General features: G+C 35.2%; 1 protein-coding gene across 1 annotated transcript; it reads right to left on the reverse strand.

The window, feature by feature from the left end:
- Positions 1-2,971: 2,971 nt before the first annotated feature.
- On the reverse strand, positions 2,972-19,023 carry LOC126816808 (casein kinase I). The gene is made up of 8 exons (XM_050543545.2): positions 18,715-19,023; positions 16,926-17,032; positions 10,575-10,701; positions 9,342-9,440; positions 8,964-9,182; positions 5,704-5,778; positions 5,135-5,330; positions 2,972-4,899 (listed from the first exon to the last, which is right to left on the reverse strand). The coding sequence occupies exons 1-8, from the start codon at positions 18,835-18,837 to the stop codon at positions 4,892-4,894; spliced, it is 954 nt and encodes a 317-aa protein (XP_050399502.1). The 5' UTR covers positions 18,838-19,023; the 3' UTR covers positions 2,972-4,891.
- Between the last annotated feature and the right edge of the window lie 1,862 nt (positions 19,024-20,885).

The following is a 20,885-nucleotide window of genomic DNA, read 5'->3' on the forward strand; positions in this document are numbered from 1 at the left end:
TGGACCAAATCAATGAGGCATAATTATAGCCGACTTCTTGTTAGCATGCGTGTACTCTTGTACTGTAAGGTAACTACGTGACTCCCGAAGCAGACAAATGAAATAGGAAACACTACAGTGATCCAATGGGGCTGCAATTCAACTGGGTGATGTTAGCTGCGATGTTTATCAATTTTTCTGTAAACGCAAGTGACAAAAGAGCGTATAATACCAACATCCAAACTCTCATTTTAACCACAACTGAACATAATATCAAGGCCGTATATATCGAACTTTCAATCAAATTGACTGACATGCGGCATCGCTCAACAGCGGCCGCGCTTCGTACACTCTATCATTTAGCCTCGATCTAACTGATGACGTCAACGTAACGGTTAATAATCTCCGCATGGGGCGCCAGATTTGATTTAATCAATCAGTGAAATCCTATTTAAAGGAGCTAAATCGCTAATATTTGGGACCTAGAAATTGACCAAAATGGGTCGAAACGCATATACAAAATGTAATAATGTAATCTGATTGTATATAAACTGATTTATTTTCAATTGTTTCCTTTTTGACTCTAATTTCAAATCAGTTATGTCCAGCGAAATACAGCATGTGTTTCAACCCTATAGCAATTTCTAGCGTCTGGTTATTCCAGTCTATTAAGCAGGCATTCCAGTTGAATATGTCTGGCCTAGTTCTTTCTGGTCACTTGTTGCAAATGACGCTAAAACGCACTATGGTACACGATTCGTGTACCAATGGTAAAATGTTTATTTTGTCTTAAATATTGGATATCAGAAGCCTGCCTTTTCTTGCTAAGATCACAACATCAATGTTGATTTGAATTGACAAATAATTCGTATTTTCAACGTGTAAGACTTTGGATGATATTGAGTTAGAGACTTAGCTACTTTAAATCCAAGCTGTAGCCGAGCCATCCGTGGGAGGGGATCACGTGGCTAAGTGGGTAAGGCGCTGGCTCGCTAGCCTGGAGGTCGGGTTCGATCCCTACATTGGCCGAGAAAGTTCTTCGATCCCTACATTGGCCGAGAAAGTTCATCCAGATTTTCCGGCGTGGTTCCCCCTCGTCAGTGATGCAGGACGGAGGGCCTGACAAGGACAGCTGTCTAGTCCTTCGGATGACACGAAAAACGGAGGTCCCATGTATATATTGGAATGCACGTAAAAGATCCCTTGGCAGTTGGAATTCGATATAAGAGTAGGCGATAGTGCCGCTGCCCGGGCAAAATTACCCTCATAGCACACTGTCTGGCGTATGCCCGTCTTCATTAGCCCAGTATAGGAGCAGAACAGTAGGACGTTAAACCCCATTTCATTTCATTTCATTTCAGCCATCCGTGGGTCTACAGAGTTGATTTTGGCTTGTTGTTTAAATAAAGATCTAATTTATAATTTCTATAACATCTGAAGCCTAAATTAAGACTTGCAATAATCAGATTTAGCTCTTGCATAATGTATGTTTAATAATAATACATTTATTTAGCGCCTAATCATCCTAGATGCTCTAAGCGCTTTAGAATCACAATATCACATTGCCCGACAAAATTCAAACCATAATATTTACATTTAATTACTGGTAAGCTTGGTTGTATAAATGAGTTTTTAAATTGGTTGCATGTCATATTAATTTTGAATATGATCCGATATTTAACTGGCAACCAATGCAAGCTCCTTAGAAGTGAAGTCACATGGTCACATTTCTTCTTTCTCTTCACTAGTTTTGCTGCACAGCTTGGAGTTTGTTTAGGAGAGAATTGGGAAGACAATAAAACAGATACCCCTGATTTGCGGCCCATTGCTGTCTGGCATCTCGATGACGATGCAAAAGGATTTGACCTTGGTAAGGTCGACGGCAGCATAACCCAAGAGCAGCCAGGCTGTATTTTAATCAGATTGATTGTAGGGATAATGGGTTTTAGCACCCCTGGTTCCAACCGGCCAGATATTATTTTGTAAAATACAGATAGCCCAAAAGTAGGCCTACTGCTCCTTACAAAGTCCCACTCAAGGCTTTGAAACTTTACAGAGTTACCTCCCCTTTTCTAAAAACCGTATTAAATGAAGACATTGGTGAGAGGATGAACCCTATTGATATTGGACGATATGTGGGATATATGTACTTTTACATTAAATTCTTGTCAAATACAACTCATGGCTAATTTGGATGGTGATTGTACATAGGCCTATTCATAGGCGTACAGGGAAATTTTTGACTGGGGGGGGGGGGGGCGGTGGTGGTTGGTGCCCAAAAAATGTAGTTAGGTTCTTAGTATGTTACATAATAGTAATAAATTCGCTGTTAAATTGGACACATTCAAGAATACAATATTTTTTTTTTATACAAATTTTACAAAGTACAATTGTGTGCCCAAATTTTCCCAGCATTTGGTGCCCAAAATGGGGGGGGGGGCCCCAGCTCGTACGCCTACGGGACTATTTACTTAAATGATGTAGGATCAACCTCAAATTGGCAGATAGTTTAGAAATTCAAATAAACTACCAATTTTAATAAGAGTGTTTCTAGAGGAACCGGGGAGGGACATATTTAATTGATCACTTCTAAACCACTCATTGGATTCCAAACAAATAGGGGGCCTTACATATGTTTTGTTTGAGTGGTGATTATTCAGATTTGTTCAACTGTTTTAGTCCTGCAAGTCTGATTTAGAAGAAAATTTGGTTACTTTCATGCTTCTACATTTTATCAGAATGGCGGATTTGCAAATGTGTATATAAGATAGATAAATATTGACAATTCCTAGACATATTAATGGCTTTAATACAACTCACTGATGAGCAATTAAGTCCACTTCGGCTCTTTTTTCTAAATTGTTTTAGGATGCCACATAATTATGGCAAACAGGTTGAACAAGACTTTAAGCAAATATATCACCATTTAGCCACCCAGCCTTATATGGTATAAACATTTTTTTATAATGAACATGACAATTCCAACAATAAATAATGGTGGGCATAAGTCCACAGGAGCTCTTATTTTATTTAAAATTAATGGTTGAATAATATTTACAAATGAATAATTTACAGATTAAATATGAATATTTACAACATAAGTAAGCTTTACCATTATATATATACTGTAATCCTAAGATGATATCAATTGAAAACTGTCACATATTTTATCACTTAAGATGACTACCCTTTTCATGACAATCTGTATTATATACTATAGTTGTCAAATGGAAAAAAACTTAACAACAAGGATAACAACCAAACTCTTAGAATATAAGTTAACAAAACCAAATTTCATGACAAGGTTAACACATATTAGAAAAATACGTCCATTGTAGCTAAGTCCATGGTAGCTAAGTCGTTGGAGCAGTCCACAAAGGTTGTCGCATATTTATTATTTTGCACGTAATGCAAGCATTTGTAAAACATTAAACACTGAACAAGAGCAATAACCCATGTAGTAATTATCAAAACTGTTACCAAAATTATTAAAAATCAACATCTCATGTACCAATAATGTGTATAAATTTCAAGTAAATCGAATAATAATTTTAGCCTTTAGAGCATCTCCAAATTGATTAAGAGACAAAAATCTGACAGTAATTATCAACCAGCTGTTGCCAGGCCAGATACACACATTTTGAAAGAGATGGATAGAGAACAAGCTAAAAAAAATTTTTTTTTGGTTCGTACAATCAGGGTCTGAAATGCCCAACTATTAAAAGGGACTGAAATCTTTGGGATATAAAGATATATTTTAAGTCTCATCAAAATCGGATAAAAATTGTGACCTCTAGAGGGTCAACAACCTTCGTGTTACACACTTTTACACAATTTGCGTACAAAGAACGACCTTTTTGTTGGGCATTTTCATTCCAATTTTCCTGAAATTCGAGTTCAACCTTCATTATGGTGGAATGGAGATAAATTTAAACGATTTTTAAAATCGGATAAAAATTGTAACCTCTAGCTAGAGAATCCACAAGCTAAAAAAATGCGGTATTTTGTACAATCAGGGGCCATAATCCAGGAAATTAGTCTGATATGCGCGAATATTGAACAGAACCAAGATCTTTGGGTTATAAACATGCATTTCAAGTTTCATCAAAATCGGCTAAAAATTGTGAGCTCTAGAGGGTCCACAACGTGTTATGCCACTGTTTACAGTATTTGCGCACAATGGGCAGCCATTTTGTCCAGACATTTAGATCGGATTCTCGCAAAATTCAAACATAATATACATTATGGTGTAACGGTGATATATTCGAACTTTTTTTTTAAATCGGATAAAAATTGTGACCTCTAGAGGGACCACAATCTAAAAACATGATTATTTTGTACAATCAAGGGTCATAATTCAGGAAGTTACAATCCGATATGTGTGAATATCGAAAGGAACCAAGATCTTTGAGTTTTAAACCTGCATTTCAAGTTTCATCAAAATTGGAAGAAACTGGTGACCTCTTGAGTGTCCACAAGCTAAAAACGTGATCCATGCAGTCTCAGATGCAGTTATGGTCCCATACACTATTCATACCAACCAGTATCACATAATATCAACCACCACACTATGGCACTGGAGGAGAATGTTAGTAGAAATTACTTTTACAATGAAATTACTACTTAAATACTTCTTCCAATTCAAAAATTATCTTTACAGATCACAATGAAATTACTACTTAAATAATTCTTCCAATTCAAAAATTATCTTTACAAATCACAATGAAATTAAATGTATTATTTACAAATGAAATTTTGATATGAAATATTGTTGAGATCGTTACATTTAAACCTCCATCATCATAAGGCGATACATGGAGAAGGATGGATTTAACCAGTGTAAGTAGTGGATATGTAACAAAAATGGTTTGGAGATTAGCCTGGAATTTGAATTCTTCATTAATAACATTCTTTAATAACCTGAAAAATAGCATAAACACAAACTAGGTTATTACAGGACTAACATATGGCACAATTTTATTTCAATAATTCTCTTTAACAGTGGGAGGAAAACAGATGACACAGCGAAATCCCACAAGGTAGCCTACAGATCGAAACCAAGCCAGACCTAAAGATCTGAAACGAACATGTTACACCACTCGACAATCACCCCCCCCCCCCCATTAAATTATGAATGGAAATACTGGTAACTTACCATTGTGTCTAACTAGATTAGGACTAACTAAGGCTTTCTGTTTCAGAATTGTCCAGTCAAACACATAGTCATACTGATGATTCAATGTTCGAAATAAAATACGAAATAGTTGACGTAAATACATGTAATCTGGAGCTTCATCAAACCGTAAACCACGGCAATAATTTAAATACATTGCAAATTCAGCTGGGAATCCCTATAAAAAAAACAAACAAAAAAACCATTATCTGTCATAAATCCAAGTCAATTTAATGTGTAAGAAAACTTGCTAGGTTATTGCACTCAAGACATCTTAGTTCTTGATTTATAACATGCTTACCAGAAGCAATGTTGTTCATGCTTGTTCTAAAACAGCTAACATTATCAAGAAATCATGTATAGCAATTTGTAAATAAGATCCAACTGAGTTATACAAAATTCTATCCACTGCTCTTCTTTTGCCATACTGAACAATCCACCTAAGTAATAAATGAAAGTAACTATTGAAAATTAATAGGATATTGTGTTTCATGAAGATAGGCTACACACTGTGTACAAATAACAATTCTTTTGTTGAAGTTCATTCTTACCTTACAAAGTGTTTCAACAGGAGTGGCCATTTTCTTTTCACTAATTTTATCATATTTTTGTTTTTTTGTTGCAGCCTGAAAAAAAATGAAATGTAATTAGTGAAAATTGTATCAAATATATAATCTAACATTTCACACAATACAAAAGTCAACAAATTACAAGTCCTCAAAATGCTTCTATGCATCCCGTCTCTTAAATCTGTTAAAAAATATGTTGTGAAATACTGTTAGCAAAGATGAAAGACAAGCATCCAAGATGTTTTGACCATGACATTGTTAAGTAGGTATAATTGCTGAACAAACATGTTACTGTACAATACATCCGCCATTAAATCAGTTATCTGGAAAGAATAATTTTAAAGAGGATTATGATATCTTACATAATGTCAAATAATTGTGGTCTGTGCCAACCCTATCCCTATTGGTAGAGTTATCTTTCTATTTATTAAGAGTTATCTATCTTTTACAATATGTCAGCCTCCACTGTAATGAAAGCCTGTTTATAATGACTCATCCTCGATATCCCTAGTGGTCATATTCCGTTCTACTCCACTAACCCTGGGTTAAACTATGGGGGGACACGTTTTCAAGTTATCCACCCTTGATGATTGTGTTATCTTTATCAACCAATCCCATAAATCGTTGGCAAAGGGAAGTAACTCTCATCAGGTAAAGCAAGCAAAACGCAAAGGCTCCCCTTCAAGAGACAAGGTTAGGAATTATCCAGAAGGTAGCCTAAATGCATATTTATTAACAACAAATTACAACTATTTTATAATATATTAATGAAGACCAGACAGGTGTTTATATGTATGTAGGTTCAGGAGTTTTATTCACTCGGCAAACCTCAGCAGATTCCAGTACCCTACATCTAGCCTCGGCTGAATGACAAAGTCCGCCACTGGAACTACTTTCAAGTTCTCAAATTACAACGACGTTGCCCATGACGACACCTTTGAAGAATGTTTTTATCATACAAATATTTCAAAGTCTGAAGCTGTTTTTCTTTCAAGTTTATCCGATTTTCTTCAAACAAGGACAATTTTGCACTGAAAATTCTACACACACTTCAAACGCTGCAATTTTGATAACTTCTTTTTAAAAGCAGCAAGTTTTCCTAATAAGTAAACTGGTGCCGCATCACAATTGTATAGGTGTAGGTACATATCACTTACAGTCATACAGCCGAGGCTAGATGTAGAGTAACGGAATCTGACGAGGTTTGCCGAGTGGAGTTTTATTGAGAATTAAATGGCCAAGTATAAGTTCAATAATAATAAACATAACAGAATGAAATATTTCAGACAAAGACCGAATAGTAATAATAATAACAAAAGTCAAACATATAGATGTTATACATATTTGAAATCGGCAAAACATACTACAGATTTTGATAATACAATTAAATATAAATGAATTAGAAATATATACATTATTTACACAAATCATTCAGTAAATGGACATGAATATGGTTATCTACGAACAAGGAACGCCTAGTTTGTATTGTTTGTAAACTGTTTTTTGATTGGTTTGTAGACTTTAGCTACAATCAAGGCCAGGGCATATAACTTGAAATCGTGGAAACCCTTTGGATTAACCCAGGGTATTGTGGAGTAGAACGGAATGAGTACACTGGGGATACTGAGGATGATAATGACTTTGTTCTTATCTATGACCACAGTCATTATAAAACTTAACAGTGTATACTACAAGTGCTATTTATAGCACAGCTTTCATGAGTTGACAGGTTTAAACATGGAGACCGTAGGTCAAGATGTTAAACCTGTTAACGAATGAAGCGTGCTATAAATGACTTGTAACATTGACACCTGCTCAACATGCTTGTTGTTATTGCCCCAAAAACCCACCCCACTTCTCTATGATTTCTACTAAACCTAGTGTAAACCAGAATAGTCCACAGATGCCATTTTTCAGCTCTGAATTTTCAAAATTTTCTGGAGAAGGCAAGTGTGGATATATATGGCTAAATTACGAATGGGCTCCTACAAATACTAACTTGTGACAAACCGATATATAGAAATGGTTCCACTACCGATATCTTCCGTCTTGCTCCAGCCACAGTAGTAGATCGTTCTAAGGACTTCATTTGAGCAGGTTTTGTCATGATTTGATCACAAAAAAATTACTGGCCTGTAACTCCCATTAAAATTTTAAATTAAACCGACCCCAAACTGTACTGCATATAGCTTAACATATAATAAACCAATTCCCATTGAAATAAAGGTGAAACCTTAATGCATAATTATATGATTTCATAAAAGCCAGTGATCATTGTTCTGCATTGACTTTATTAAATGTATAAATAGATAGACATAAATATACAAAATAGAAAGTTGAAATGATCTGTCCGCATGGTTGCATTCTCCAGGGCAGTCAACCCGCCTGCCAGTAGTTGATAAATATCTAAAACAAAACCAGCGGCTGCCAGGCAGGATACGCCCACATTTTCGAGAGATGGATAGAGAACAAGCTAACAAGAAAGTGATTTTTCCTACAATCAAGGGCCATAATTCAGGAAATTACAATTCGATATGCGCATAATCGAAAGGAATTGAACGAACGGCAGCCATTTTGTCTGTCAATTTTGGGCCGATTTTCAGTCGTCCTCAGGGTGTAACGGTGATATAATAATACGTTTTTTTAAATCGGATAAAAATTATGACCTCTGTAGGATCCACAAGCTAAAAACGCAATTTTTCATACAATCAGGGGCCATAATTCAGGAAGTTAAGGTCCGATATGTGCGAATATCGAAAGGAACCAAGATCTTTGGGTTATAAACTTACATTTCAAGTTTCAACAAAATCGGATAAAAATTGTGACCCCTATAGGGTCCACAACCTTGATATACCATATTCTTGCACTATTTGGGAACGAATGGCGGCCATTTTGTCTGTCAATTTTGGGCCGATTTTCACGAAATTCAAACTCAGTCATCCTTAGGGTGTAACGGTGATATAATAGAACGGTTTTTTAAATCGGATAAAAATTATGACTTCTATAGGGTCCACAAGCTAAAAACGTGATTTTTCGTACAATCAGGGGCCATAATTCAGGAAGTTACGGTCCGATATGCACGAATATCGAAAGGAACCGAGATCTTTGGGTTGTAAACTTACATTTCAAGTTTCAATAAAATCGGATAATGAAAATGTGGGCGTATAAAAAGGATTAGACCTACTGCAATATTTAGTTGAAGTTAGTTATTGCGATGAATTAAAATAAGCATAAACTTTTACCTTTAAACCTTGCCATGGTAGAGAACCTCGATTGAAGTACATGAGAACATAACCCAAAGCTTCCATATCATCTCTTCTACTTTGCTCTATACCTAAATGTGCGTTAATGCTAGCATATCTAGCTGTACCTGTTAATGTTTTATCTTCACGGTAAACTATATGTTGTTTTGTTCTACTATCTCTATATTTTTTTGCTAAACCAAAATCTATGATAAAAACCTGAAAAAATAAATAAGTATATTAAAATTTTTGACAACAAAGCATAATATCTGAAAAACTAATGATTATGAATAAATGTGGGCGCATATAAATCCTCAACATGAGTTGTAAGTATGAAATTATACATCATTTACAAAAATATTATGGAGCAGAACCCACCTTATTACAATGTCGACCAATACCCATTAGAAAATTATCTGGTTTAACATCTCGATGAATAAAATTTTTATTTTGTACAAACTCTATTCTATTGATCATCTGAAAAACAATTAAAATGAAAATAAGCTTTGGGCGAAACCAATAAACACATGTAGTCTCATTCTTTAAATATTAATTGGAGAAAAAATGAAGTTCTACATAAAAAAAAATCAATAGATGTTGTCTAGGAGTAAACAAACATATTTGTATGCCCACAACTCATTTACTGATCTATAGAAAATCTATAACTATACAACCACACAACAAATATAAACAAGATAGGTTGCCAGGAAATGAATCATACGCCCCCAACGGCTAAATCGTTCAAGCGGTCGACAAGGGTTGCCACATATTTATACTCTGCAGGTAATGGGGGGCATTTACAAGACAATTTCATACAGATCAGATGATAACTTTTGCCATTTGATCGTTCACAATATTCAATAAAACAAGGTCCATAACTCTGGAAGTAATTTACAGAAATTGTTCATATTTGACAGGCTTTTTCGTTTTACTAATTTAAATAATGCATATAAATTCATATAGATCGGATGATAACTTTTGTTGTTCGAGCATTCACAAGGTCCAACAAAGAAAAACAAGGGCCATAACTCTAGATGTAATGAACAGAAATTGCTGAAATTTAATAGGCTTCTTCGTTTCACTAATATAAATGATGTATATACATCCCATACAGATCACAAGATAACTTTTGTCGTTAGAGCGTTCACAAGGTGTAACAAAGTGAAAAAAGGGCCATACATGTAACTCAAGAAAAAATTAACAGAATTTATTAAAATCAAATAGGCTTTATCATCTCACTAATGTAAACAACATATATCAATTTCAAAACAATTTGATGATAAATGTACTCTGTAGAGTGTTATCAAGAAATTGAGGACGACGGACAGGGGCAACGGCAATATCAGTCCTTCACGTTTAACGGGAGCTTTTGCTCCTGCTCCAATCGACACGTCGGTTTTCCTTCGAAGGAGTCATTAAAGACTCCTGCAAATTAGCTAAATCGCTCTCCTAAATATTGAGATTAATAAACTACTTTCAGTTTTTATTTACTTTTAAACTGCATATATTCAAGGTATCAGGAGGTTTTTATGGCTCCCGCACAATTTTATAAACATGAAGGACTGAAATATACAACCACATTTTCATGTGGGCATATAAAAATGACTTCACCTGATCAGCTAACATTAAAACAGTCTTCATGGTAAACCGCCGTGAACAAAAATTAAACAAATCTTCTAAACTAGGTCCAAGTAGATCTAACACCAGTACATTATATTCTCTTTCTGAACCAAACCATCTACAATATATAATACACCATATAAAAGAGAATGAATGAAACATGGTTATATAGAAGATCTTACTGTATAAAATGACTAATTGATAGCTGAACAGCATTTCATTACAGTTATCTAGATTTGAAAAGTACCCACTTGCATCCCATCAGCTGAATTCTTATGATTATTACAAGTGTCAAGCACATCAGAAATGAAATGGATTATTTTTCCTGCATCAAAAAGAAGATGAAAGTGCATAAGAGAAATTTGGATGTTTTCATTTTTGGCCTTTAGAAGTGATTGTTAAAGATGCATTATGTAAGATTTAGATAAAGAAATGGCTGACAACAGTAACGCAATTTGATTATCAAAGTCGAGTACAAAATTATGCCTTGCTTTTGAAGATGTGTGTCAACAAATATCTTCAAGCATTCTTAAAAGTCTATTCTTGGTGGAGTGTAATAGCCTGTAATAAAATATTAATACAGTGGAGAAAACATTAACATGGCTGCTACAATAAACCATTATTCAAAGGAGAATAAATAACAATTATATGCACTCAGTAGGTATATTATCAGTAGGTAACATTAATTATTTATCATTGAAGATATTGATTATGTTCTGTTACACAAATATATATAAAGAGAGTGAAGGCATAACATCTGTTATATATCTATATTTCAATAATTTGGGAGGAATTCAGAGAGCTTAGAGGGAAAATACATAAGGTCAGGCAGACGAGTCCTACTCTGTGTCACATACAAGTATGGTATTGAATCCACCACACTTGAATTGATTGATGACAGACCTTACGATCCACAGTGCTCTTATTGCATGTACATCACTCTGCCACCCAAACCCCTACCAACAGCCACTGTTTTAAACTATTTGTTCTTAAAGCACTCTCACTGCTGGTATCAGTCACAGAAATCAGTAGTCCTATATGACACGCCTGTCTACATTTACAATGAATTTACTGACTTTGCTGTTTGTTGTTTGTAGATACAAGCTAAGGTATGAGATTTGTAAACACTAATACAAATAAACAACATTAAACTTCTTCATACAAGCAACTCTTCATTCAGTTTCTAACAGATGAACACATTTCATTATAATGTTTATTCCTACAGCAATTGATAATTAAAATACATATACATGTACCATAGGCCGTAGACCGGAGCGAGTTATTGTTTACTCTGGTGGAATGGCTTAGTTCTGGTCATTTTTCTGCACAGACTAATTTAAAAATACATAAAATGAATAATGACAGTTCATCACACCTTGTTTTCTGTGAGTGCTTGCTTCAAAATATTTTTATAACTTTTAATTATTTTTGTTTTTGCAGACTTGGTCCTTTTCACCGTCATATTAATGCGCCAGTGAAAAGGTTGGGAGAATTTTGAACTAAAAGTTCTGGACTAGAGTATTTCAGACAATCAGATAACAGAAAAATCGTCCTTATGTAAATATCAACAAAGCAGCGTGTTCGATGATTTTTTCAATGTTTTGACATTTCTCTAAGTACGAGTGCCTTATCCATCAAGCAATCAAGGATCCTGGCAAATTAGTTCAGTTTAGTGATACTAGTTGGAATTATGTGGTCAACTATGCTCCTCAGTGGCTAAATCTCCATGGAGAGGAGCAGAAAATAGCGGTTTCTTATCATGATGTGTTTGAAGGTGAAGTAGGCCTACATATATGAATGAGTTCAAGACCACTGATAATTTTTTTTTCTCTCTCACACTGATATGGCAACAGATTTTATTCTTTATGTCTATGCCTAATTCACACAGATAAATGCTTGACACAATGCGTGTCCAATATCTACATGTAGGTTTATTTTGCTAATGCAGGAGATCTTTTTAACAGTAACACTGATTTGACTGTTAAAAATGCATTTTTTTTTCCAAAATATAAATTTTATTAGTGGACTGTAATTTTTAAGTTTTTGTAAGCTCAAAAGAAAAGGCATTAAAGATCTGTCAAATGTTATTTTCGCCTCTGTGATCTATCATCATACAACTGTATAATTCTTTTTTTGGTGTTTAATGCCCGATTCTGCAAGTTGGATATCACAGACAAGTTGCCTTATTTTTATTATCTTAGTGCACACGCAGGGGTCTTTCCTATGGGAGTAAATCGGAGTACCCGTAGTAAACCCACAAGGTTGAGAAGGCCTCCCCTCATCTCCAAGCCTTATCCTGCTGGAAGTTTAAGACAGTGCAATGTGCAATAGTCTTACTCTATAAGAATCTTTCTTTAACTCTTCGCAAAAATACTTAGAATGATATATGTGAAAACAATATAATTTTAAAGATACATTATTTAAGATTTAGATAAAGAGCTAGCCATTCTTGTTATAATAATTTCAACCATCATATTGGATGTTCGAAGCTAAGTCTCGCTCCTCCATTTTTAAATTAAATCAAAATATGGCTGAACCGTTCTAATCTATTAAATATCGGAGAAAGTCGATGCCATCGAGAGTTGATTATGGCCTGGATCAGTTAATTAATGTCTAATTAATAATTTAGAAAACATTTCAGGCCCAAAGAAAGACCTACCTGAGAGAGAGAGAGAGAGAGAGAGAGAGAGAGAGAGAGAGAAAAATGGGGTTTAACTCCACTTGACACAAACTAGGTCATTTCGGGACTAACATATGGTTTAATTTTATTTACATAATTCGCTTGCGCGTAGGGGTCTTTAGCAGTGGGAGGAAACCGGAGGACCCGGAGAAAACCCACGAGGTTGGACAGGCGACCCTACTCGCCGGGGATTCGAAACCACGCCAGTCGACTCAATGACAGACTTTATGATACAGCGCGCGCACGCTAACCATTCAGCCATCCAACCCCCCAAAGAAAGACCTGCAATAGGCAGATTTAGCTCTTGCATAATGTATGTTTAAAATTAAAAGAATTTTAGAAAATATATTTTTAGGTTGTTTTTTTTTCCTTTCAAATTAGCGGACGTTAAATAAAGCAATTTCACACACAGTATGATTCACGCACAAATTCTGGGTGTATTGTCTACAGGGACAGGCCGTAAATTTTAATAATCATCATGGAACTTTGCATACTCATTCCTTTCCTTACACCCTAATGATTATCCAAATTGTTTGTGGTGGATGGCCACCCACCAAGGACAAACCCATGCCAAATTTTTGGGTGTATCAAAATTTCACAAATTTAAATGAGGCATATAAATTTCATACATATCGGATGATAACTATTATCAATCGAGCATAAACAAGGTTTAACAAAGTGAAACAAGAGCAATAACTCTAGAAGTAATTATTGTAAATTGCTGAAATTCAATAGGCTTTTTCGTTTCACTAATTTAAATCATGCATATAAATTTCACAAAGATCGGGTGATAACTTTTTGCGTTCACAAGGATCAATAAAGTGAAACAAGGGCCATAACTCTAGACGTAATAAACGGAAATTGCTGAAATTCAATAGACTTCTCCATTTCACTAATCTTAATAATGCATATAAATTTCACAAAGATCGAATGATAACTTTTGGCGTTAGAGCGTTCACAAGAAATTGTGGACGATGGACGGACCGACAGACGGACAGACGGGGGGCGACGGCAATATACGTCAACATTTCAATGTGGGCGTATAAAAAAATATATTTTGTTTGTAAATACTATACAGGTAGCAATTATTAACAGATTTGCTTTACATTCAGCATGATCAATCATTTCAGTAACAGGATTGCTCCATGCACACCCCCACCCCCTAGGGTCAGTGTCATGCCCACTTTTATGTTAATATTGTGTGGGCGCAATTCTTAATAAATTAACTTGACACACTAGGGACAACACCCACTGGTTTTAGTTCATACACCCTCCTTCCTTGAAAGGGCGGTGCCACGTCCACTTTTTGTGACTCACATAAGGGCCACCGTTCTGAATGGATCATCTTGGAAGTGGATATGCATGTACTTATTTCTTATAGCCGAAGGCCGACAGCTATATTGATGTTTGTAATCTAACAATTTTCATTATCATATTCAATTTCTTGTTTTTATGGCAAGAAAAAATATAATATAATGGCTATATCTATCAATTAAAAAAATTGGAAAGGCCGCACCAGGCAATTTAGTGAGGGTAAAGATCTAAGTCATATGATTTTGCCCAGTAACCGGTATAGCATGTATGGTTACTAGGTTTATGAAATCTGAGAATTCTGTTTGTCAGATGGTGAGGGAGAATCATTAAAGGAGACCTAGGGTGTGTTAGGGCCAGCAAGGGCCCTGACTGAAGATATGACAAGTCACATGTCTACTGATAATCTGATTATTTTATATTGTGTACTGTGTCTATCTCATTATGTATACCAGACCATGGTTTTTTGTCTCATCCAAATGCTGAGAGACATTGTTCCTGGCTAGGCCCTCTATAATATAATGCACCACTTACGAGGGGAAAACACTGGAAAATAGAGGAATTTTCTCGGCAGTTACAAGGATCGAACCAGATCTCCAGTTTAGTGAGCCAGCACCGTACTGAGCCACCAGCTCCCCCTTTAAGTTTATGGAAGATCGATATAATCCACCACTGATTCTACATTGTCAGAAGGGGACCATGTAAGCTGATACCATACAAATACATTATCAACCAGTTCTTTCAGAATCAGTTTAGCTAGGAATAACATAGGGACAGCTTCAAGGGCTTATAACTGATAATACCTGGTAATCCTATCTTCAACAGGTACCTTTAATTACTTGATGTTTGCAGATCCTACATGTACTTTTAGTACATATATTACCCATCCTTACAGGGTAGAAAGAAGCTATTGTTCTCCCTCCTCCCAAAACATACACCAATTAACAACTAAGGAGTGGAAATACAGGCTTAGGTATATAATATATGATGACTTCATAACCAATCAATATACATGTATATAAACAGATTATATCCCCCCAGTTCATTATTAATGATAATACAGAAATAGGACAGTTTGACACAAAAATTCATCAATCTAGGGTTCATCAAGTGCACTTCAGTTCACCATGATTGATTAATGACCTGATTGTAAATATCATAAACCATAAGAAAGTAATAAGTAGGTCAATGTAGGCATTTAAATCTATTTGATAAAACTGCAATCTGTTTAAAATACAGATCTATATTCGTTTTGTTTTTTTATACTTTCGATGGCCTACACTACATGAAGATCGGATCGGTTGTAGCGTAAGGTGTCATAAGAGCAGCTTTTGACCTTATGATGTCAGTTGATGTTTCTAGTGGTTTATCGTAACAGACCGTTTCATTGGCCAATCCCTCACTTCATCCTAGTGTAGTAAAGACAACAAAGCTGGTGAAACCATAATAACTACAGTCTACAAGTATATCAAAAGCAGTTGGATTCCCATAGCTTATCAGCTTGTGGTCTTTCAATTAGGCATATCCATAAACTGATGTAAAGAATGCACAACCAAGATGGCAATGGGTAAATTACATAGTATGACTACACTAAAACCATTCATATGTTTGGCTCTCACTGATATCTATACTGGTTTTAAACTTCCCTCGAAAGTTTATACAATGTATACATTAGTTACTGTATTTCCAATAACAGTATGGTAAATTTGGTATATATGGAAAGTAGACACTACAAATCTTACAATGACATTACTGCTGGATTCCCTGAAAAACACCCACGGGGTCTGCCAGTACAAAAATATAAGGGTGACACTAAATGGCAACCTGTTGGCTTGTGTCTGCTTGAGTGATGTAGGGAGCACTTGATACAAGTATGTGTGATTATATGGCTAGCGATTGTAAGAACAGTGAGAGATTTAAATGTACAGAAAACTCAGAAACTGAACGGTGGGAAAAGAAGTTGGCAGAAGATAATCAAAAAATTTACTTAGGCTTTGATATTTATGGTAAATGTACAGTGAGTGACGCTAAATACAAATGTACAAGCTAAAACATCGACCCTCCCTCATTCAAGTCATGTGACAAGCATGCTTTAAATAGATTTTTACGGCTTAGGCCTACCATAGTTTCTTTTCATTAAAATGTTTTGGGAGGCATTTGAAGCAATCTTTTGACAGATAAATTAGTTTGAATATGTCTTTAGTCCAAATACATGTATCAAATGACACAGTTTGTAAGTGGGAAGGCATCTATAATCAGAACCGAAATTAAAGATGCTGATGTACAGATGTTCAATACACTCAAGGTGTATAGATAAACATTATTGTGTTCTATATATATATATAAAATACCTCATATGTGGTATTCCAACTCCTCCTTGTAATAATTTATAAAGTTTGCTTTCATACAATAACTGTGGGTGTCTAGCTTTATGTGATTCTAACTTCACTGCTAATTCCTGCAAATATATCAAAGCAAATATGATATTCAAATGAAGATTACATGTAAAAATTTAGATATTTCCTCTCCTCACCCTTCTTTCCAGTGCATGTATTTGCTATACTGGTACATGCTTAGTGGTGTTGGTTGCATTGCACTGTTTTGTATATAATATCATGTATTATGAATGAAGCAGTTGAGTACATGAAATCGATTACTCATTCTGATTTGATTCACTTCAATTACTCAGCCTATGATTTCTACATTAAATGTGGAACTACATGTAATAAATTGTATAATTTTTAGTTTAATACATGTATGTAAAATTTATTTGTTGGTACATGTACATGGTTCATAATATCTCCACCCCCTTAATTGTGTCTGCCCAGTTGCTACAGACCTGCTCTCCCCATTAGAAATTGTAATATTTGTACTTATTATGGATGTATCTATATGTAGTGTGTAGTACTAAATTACAAATAATGGAAGACATGATGTGTAGTATTGAATAATAGTTATAGGTAGTCTATTTTCTCAGTAATTTGGTAAACACAAATGACTACTACACCTTTCACAAACATATGTACCAGTCTATTGAAAAATAAAGAGTAAAATAATTGGATAATAATTAGGCTGCTATTATTGAGGGTATTTGGAATGATCTCCTAGTCATATGATGTTAGTCATATAGTAGCTGTTTTCTTATACTGATGACTAAACACACATGCATCTAAATGGCATTCTGACATTGATTTTCCATTATAAATGATAAATTCCATCTAGAATTTTGCTACAATTTAAGGGAGTTGTTTCCTTACTCAGGACTGATTCATGAGTAAATACACATACTAGCATAGTTCAGAAGATATTATGTTGTGTATTTAGCAGAATTACTTTACTGTCTGAACCGCCGTAAATTTTAAACGAATTCCTTCGATTATGAACAAACTACTTAACTTTGGTTTATAAACTTACCTGTGTATTTGAAATCAACTCCCGTTAAATAAAATCCATTGCACAATTAAATATCCCCAACGAAGAAAAAAGTTCTCTCTTGAAAAATTGAATTCCCACAAACTTTTTGTATCAAGCAATACCAAAATGGAAGCTGATTACGCCACACTTGGGGAGAGATCATCTTGTATAAAGGGGTGACAGCAGGTCCAAACTCAAACGATTGAAATGATTGCGCTTTGTTTTGATTTCAACCAGTAAATACGTCAAATTTTTCAAGAGAGAACTTTTTTATAATAACCAAAGTTAAGTAGTTTGTTCATAATCGAAGAAATCCATTCAAAATTTACGACAGTTCAGACAGCAACATTATTTATTTATTCATTTCTACTAAATAAGAGTTGGACCAAAACCGGCAGTACACATGGTACACCTTATCAATAAGATAATATCAGCCCTTTGTTCAGATTAAGATTTTGTAATAAATCTGACACTAAAAAGAAAGAGTTCACCGTGTAAAATAATCCATGCTTCATTTTAAACTGGAGTCAATATAATCATGAACAGTGTATAGCCTACTCAGTCTACTGTACATCACATGGTTAAGGGGGGTAATAATACTGGCCCAGTCGTTATTCAACATATTGCATGGATTCTCTTAACAGCTAGAAGTCAATACCTACAAACACCTTCTGAATGGGATTAGGATTAACGATTTGACTAATCACTTGGCCACAGACCACTAACCTCGCCATTTGACACATTCCTCGATAAATAAATATCACCAAAGGAACCGCTGCCTATTTTTCTCACCAGCCGATATTTTCCATTCACAACAAACTGACTTTTGTCCATCGTCGCACTCGCCATTTTCGCAAACTTCTAGCCAAAAAGTTATGGTTTTACTTCTTGGCTTCTAAACTACAAGAGTTTCTACAAGTATATAGTTTTCATCAAACGTTCATTTTGTCATTTGTTGGTATCTGTCACGAAAAGTTGACAGTTCGTCTCTCTCTCCTGTTTGTGGACACAAAGACAGAAGCATTATGGGTAGATTGTAAGACCGGTTATCAATTCTGAATTTAGTCTTTGTTTGTCCAGTCTTAACCTACGACTGCCCTTTTATAAACAACTTGGTCACCCAGACAATGACAGGTACACATGCGTATCACTTTCGAAGTCAGCCGCGGGCAATGAACTAGGTATTATTTATATGTATTAACGATAACGTGGCGACAGTGACGTAAGCGTGTCATTGAAATGGAAAAGAGCCGTAACACCACGTTCAACTAATAGTGAAATTCGGTAGATAATTCAGGAAATAATACAACGCGATTTTGTGGTATAGCCTTAAATACTTTACCAAATTAAATCATTTGAAATATAACAATACGGGAGGAGGGGGGGGGGCAACGAACTAGGTATTATTTATATGTAGGCCTATTAACGATAACGTGGCGACAGTGACGTAAGCGTGTCATTGAAATGGAAAAGAGCCGTAACCACGTTCAAAAATAGTGAAATTCGGTAGATAAATCAGGAAATAATACAACATGATTTTGTGGTATAGCCTTAAATACTTTACCAAATTAGATCATTTGAAATATAACAATTTCCACATTGAAGTGTTGTAATGACTATTTGCGAGCTGTGAAGGAACGAAATTCACATGACTGATATAGGCTGCAGTGGTCTCCCCGAAAGATTTGAAAATGGAAAGCTGTAGATGCCATTTCCGACTATTTTGGGACCCGGACCCCTAAATTGAGTCGAGTAAATAATGTCTGAATACTAGAACTAAAAGCCCTAAATTTAACCCGAAGTCTGTGTATATTAAAGTTAAAGATACATATATATGGGGGATTAGATAAAGAGCTGACAGTTCTCACTATAATAGTTAAAAACTAGATAATGTAATGGCAATTTGCTGAAAATGTCAGTCAAATTGATGCACTTGATGAACCGAGAATTAAGCGATTGAAATTTCGGCCTGGCCTCGATCATCATTAAAGTCGGTACGATAAAAATCATAGTCTCGATTATCCATTCCATGATTAAATCATGAATGAAAGTTGAGCAGCAAATCGGATCATAATCCCAAAAATATCGCAGGCTAGCGTTGACATCGAGAGTTGATTAATTAATATCTAATTAATAATTTAGATAACATTTCAGGCAGAAAGAATTAGGACCTGCTATAGGCAGATTTAGCTGTTGCATAATATAATGTTTAAGATAAGATTCTATTGTATCAAAACGCCTACAAGATGCAGCATAAAAATGTACATAAAGTGATCCGGATTTATTGGCATCTTCAATAGAAGGCTTGATCTCGCCTTAACTCCGTATATTATCTTATCATCTGTTGTAATTAAAACGTTGCAGTCGTTGCTTCAGGGACATGGCTTTATGGTTGCGTTTAGGAAAGCGTGATACACCGCCGTGTGTGTGAGAGAGAGGGTGGGGGTAATGTCCACTCGACACGAACTATAGGTCATTTCTGGACGTACAAGTGGTTCAATTTATTTCAATAATTCGCTTGCGCGTAGGGGTCTTTAGCAGTGGGAGGCACAGAAAAACCAACAGACTGGAATCGATAACAACGCCAATAGACTCAATGACAGAACCAATGATCTATAAAGCACACGTACGCCTTAAAGCATTCGCCCCCCCCCCCCCAATACTTTTTTCAGTGGGTAAATAATCAGAGAGAACTGTTATAATTGTTGAGATATTTTACACCTATCTCATTCTTACTTCATGTTCAATTTTTCTTAAAATCTTTAACTCACTGTAACTGTTGAGATATTTTACACATATCTCATTACTTTGAGTTCAATTTTGTAAGTATTAGTATTTCCATTTGTTCCTAAAAGAATCCCAATGGTCTGTTATTCCAAATTTTGACAGTTTCGATA

Source organism: Patella vulgata, chromosome 3 (assembly GCF_932274485.2).
Source record: "Patella vulgata chromosome 3, xgPatVulg1.2, whole genome shotgun sequence".
NCBI classification, from domain to species: domain Eukaryota; kingdom Metazoa; phylum Mollusca; class Gastropoda; family Patellidae; genus Patella; species Patella vulgata.